The sequence below is a fragment of the Panicum virgatum genome, chromosome 8N, assembly GCF_016808335.1.
Source record: "Panicum virgatum strain AP13 chromosome 8N, P.virgatum_v5, whole genome shotgun sequence".
Lineage (NCBI taxonomy): Eukaryota > Viridiplantae > Streptophyta > Magnoliopsida > Poales > Poaceae > Panicum > Panicum virgatum.
Window position 1 is genome coordinate 13708211 of NC_053152.1, and position 2234 is coordinate 13710444.

A 2234-nucleotide genomic window follows, 5' to 3' on the forward strand; every position below is an offset into this window, starting at 1 on the left:
CAAGAGGATTTTTCCAATTTACTAAAAATATGTACATACTTGCTTTGTCCATTTGTGCAAGTCATGTTTTGATTTTAACACTACAAGAAAAGTGGGCATCAGTACCGGGCGGGAATCCCCAGTTAGTACCGGTTCCCCCGCCCGGTACCATCGGATCGGTACCAAATGTGTTTGTATTTAGTACCGGTCGAGCTGACCGGTACTAAATAGTACATTTAGTACCGGTCACCAACACCAGCCGGTACTAAAGAAATTTTGACGCAAAAAAATTAGATTGCTTCTCCAGCTCCTCATCTTTCTCTCCCCTCTCATTTTTGTTTCTACCACCTTCATCTTTCTCCTCTGCTCTTCAAGAATCAAGAACAGAGAAAAAAGATAAGTAGATGGCGGTGGGAAGAAATCTAAGAGCAGAAAGAAAAGGGATGAGGAGCCGGAAAAGCTTCATTTAGATTACAACAGGAGACCCAAGATTACAAGAAAAATTATACAACATGAGAGATTCAACATGAAAAGATTCAGCATTCAACTACATATCTGAAAACAAAAAAAATTAAAGATTTATGGCCAGCGGCGGTGCAGCCGTGAGTCCACTCGCTCGCCTGCGGGGGGCCTCGCGGAATGGCTGCCGAGGCCGAGCCACGTCCGGGTCGCCGGCCACCACCCCCGGCTCGCGCAGGCAGTCGAAGCCCAGCGCCTTGCCTGCCGGCCCGTAGTTGAAGTTCCTAGCATCATGCGACCTCAAAGCAAATGCAAATCTCGTCACCTCCTTCGTCGCCGACGGATCAGATCGGAGCTTCTAGAGAGAAACGTACGCACCAGGAGAGCTGGATGGGCCCGCGGCCGTGGTAGGACTTGCCGGGGAAGCACGGCCACTCCGTGCTGCTGGAGTCGCAGTACTTGCTCGGCGGCCGGATCTCCTCCTTGAAGCACATGCCCACGCGACGAAAAGAGAAAACAGATAAGGAGAAAAGGAGAAGGAAAGGATGAGGAGATAAAGACCTCGGTTGGTCACTCGTTCGCCAGATTTTTTTTAGCGCGGTCATGTTAGTACCGGGTGGAGCCTCCACCCGGTACTAATAAGATACTTTTTATACCGGGTGGAGCCTCTACCCGGTATTAAATATTTTAGGTGTCATTTAGTACCGGCTGGAGCTACCAGCCGGTACTAAATGGTTACCTCCCAGTGTTGGTGGCGCATTTTAGTGCCGGCTGGAGCCACCAGCCGGTACTAATTGGCTCCCAGGTGCACTGTTACATAGGCCCGGTACTAAATGTGAGTGTTAGTACCGGCCGAAATCGTGACCGGTACTAACGTCCACGGACGAATGTGTGGTTTTCTAGTAGTGTAAAAAGTCAAAAGATACATCTTTAGACTACAAATTAGTAAATTATATACATGTCTAGTGTACAAAAGATGTCAAGCATTTTTAGGACGACCTTGATTTTGTAGGAATTAACAATGTTGCAAGAGAAATTAAGGATATAAAACACTTTTGAAAAAATTCTAAAATTGAGCATTTGTATTTTTTATTAAATTTGCAGGTTGAGCCCTTCATACGAGCACAGTTAGAGAGGGGGTGTTGGAAATTAAGGATAGACGAGTTGGTTAGGTTCTTTGTGATGAAACCTGTCAACCTAGATTATAGTGTCGACTCAGCGTTAGTACTTGCATTTATATCTACTAGTGTTATAGTTATAGTGGTAGGCTAAGATAGAACGCAGAGGTTGATGGTCCATGTATAATCAATGTGCAGTTTGGACATACTCCCTCCGTATAGGAAAAGAATATCATTTTGGATAAGGTTTGGGTCAAACATTGAGAATATAAACCATGAATAACTTTTTAGTTATTGAGTTTGAAAAAGTGAAAGCCATATGCATGAATAGATTTGTCTTAAAAAGCATTTTCATAATAATATACATATATCACTTTTCAACAAATATTTTTATAAAAATAAGCAGTCAAAGTTATACTTTGGAGACCGTGTCGCTTTTCTAAACGTCTTCTATTTTCTAAATGGAGGGAGTATGAGTTATGTGTACAATAAGTCCAAAATGATTTGTTTTCTTTTTTTTTTGGCAAAATACGAGTTGTGTTAAAAAATTTGACGCCGTCATATTTGTTAATTACTACACCTTCCATTCTAAAATGAAGGTAGTATTAGTTTCGTTATGAGTCAAACATCTTTAACTTTGGTCAAGTTTATAGAAAAATACTAGTAACTTACATCAAC

The 2234-nt window shown here is 42.3% G+C and overlaps 1 protein-coding gene across 2 annotated transcripts; it reads right to left on the minus strand.

Moving 5' to 3' along the window:
- Positions 1-269: 269 nt before the first annotated feature.
- On the minus strand, positions 270-1006 carry LOC120686205 (chitinase 10-like). 2 transcript variants are annotated; one of them, XR_005680031.1, is made up of 2 exons: positions 817-1006; positions 270-737 (listed from the first exon to the last, which is right to left on the minus strand). XR_005680031.1 is itself a non-coding variant. In XM_039968381.1 (2 exons), the coding sequence occupies exons 1-2, from the start codon at positions 930-932 to the stop codon at positions 551-553; spliced, it is 288 nt and encodes a 95-aa protein (XP_039824315.1). In that variant the 5' UTR covers positions 933-1006; the 3' UTR covers positions 270-550. The 2 variants fall into 2 exon arrangements, 1 of the variants encoding a protein (XP_039824315.1); XM_039968381.1 differs by having other exon boundaries at positions 270-722.
- Between the last annotated feature and the right edge of the window lie 1228 nt (positions 1007-2234).

Coding starts and splice junctions, on each gene's coding strand:
- LOC120686205 (XM_039968381.1), bottom strand. CDS start 932: ATGTGCTTCAAGGAGGAGATCCGGCCGCCGAGCAAGTACTGCGACTCC. Junction 723..816: donor GGGCCCATCCAGCTCTCCTG/GTGCGTACGTTT, acceptor GCATGATGCTAG/GAACTTCAACTACGGGCCGG.